Raw genomic sequence first — 751 nt, forward strand, 5'->3', positions numbered from 1 at the left:
GCGCCCCTGGCCCCTCTGCTACCGCCGTCCGCCTGCGAAGCCGACGTCGGCCAGGTACGGGGTGCCCGCGACTGAGAGCTGGCCCGAAAATGGCGTGGCGGCCGACACCGGCCACTGCGGGAGCGTCACGAGGAGCACGAGGTGCCCGAGCGGCTGCGGATCGCCCGGCGGCTTGTTCCAGCGGACCCGCGCGAGCATCGGCGTCACGCCAAACCCCAGCGCGCGGAGCGCAAAGCAGAGCAGCAAATTGTTCTCAAAGCAGTACCCGCCGCGGCCGCCCGCCACCATTTTCGCTTCCAGCTCCATCGACTCGAGCGAGACGGGCAAGTTCCGCTTGAGGACGATGTCCAGATTCTCAAACGGGATTGTGCGGGAGTGCGCCGCCATGATGTCGCGCAGCAGGATGAGGCCGTCTTGGTATCGCTGCTCGTCGGTGGGTGCGGGCAAGCCGATCCGGTTCAGGTACGAATCGATGTCGAAGAAATCGGACATCGGGCCGGCTTAGCGGCGGGTGCGAGGCGTGGACTCGCGGAGGGCGGCAAAAGAGCGAGGCAGGTCAGGTCAGGTCGCTCTTTGATGAGAGCGAGGCAAGTCACTGTCAGGTCAGCCGGCGTTGACAGCGGCTTGAAATTGAAGAATTCTTCCGCGCTCTCTCACAGCGGACCATGGCTCGTGCACTACAGGTAGTGGGGAAGGCAGCCTCGATTGCCATACAGACATGGGTGCGAAACAACGACAAGACCAAGGCACG

General features: G+C 64.4%; 1 protein-coding gene across 1 annotated transcript; it reads right to left on the reverse strand.

Annotated features, from left to right (window-relative positions):
- Window positions 1-18: 18 nt before the first annotated feature.
- On the reverse strand, window positions 19-492 carry EMIHUDRAFT_78384 (hypothetical protein; the record flags this gene model as incomplete). Its single annotated transcript, XM_005775623.1, has 1 exon — window positions 19-492. The coding sequence occupies one exon, from the start codon at window positions 490-492 to the stop codon at window positions 19-21; it is 474 nt and encodes a 157-aa protein (XP_005775680.1).
- Between the last annotated feature and the right edge of the window lie 259 nt (window positions 493-751).

Source organism: Emiliania huxleyi, assembly GCF_000372725.1.
Source record: "Emiliania huxleyi CCMP1516 unplaced genomic scaffold EMIHUscaffold_2989, whole genome shotgun sequence".
NCBI lineage: Eukaryota > Haptophyta > Isochrysidales > Noelaerhabdaceae > Emiliania > Emiliania huxleyi.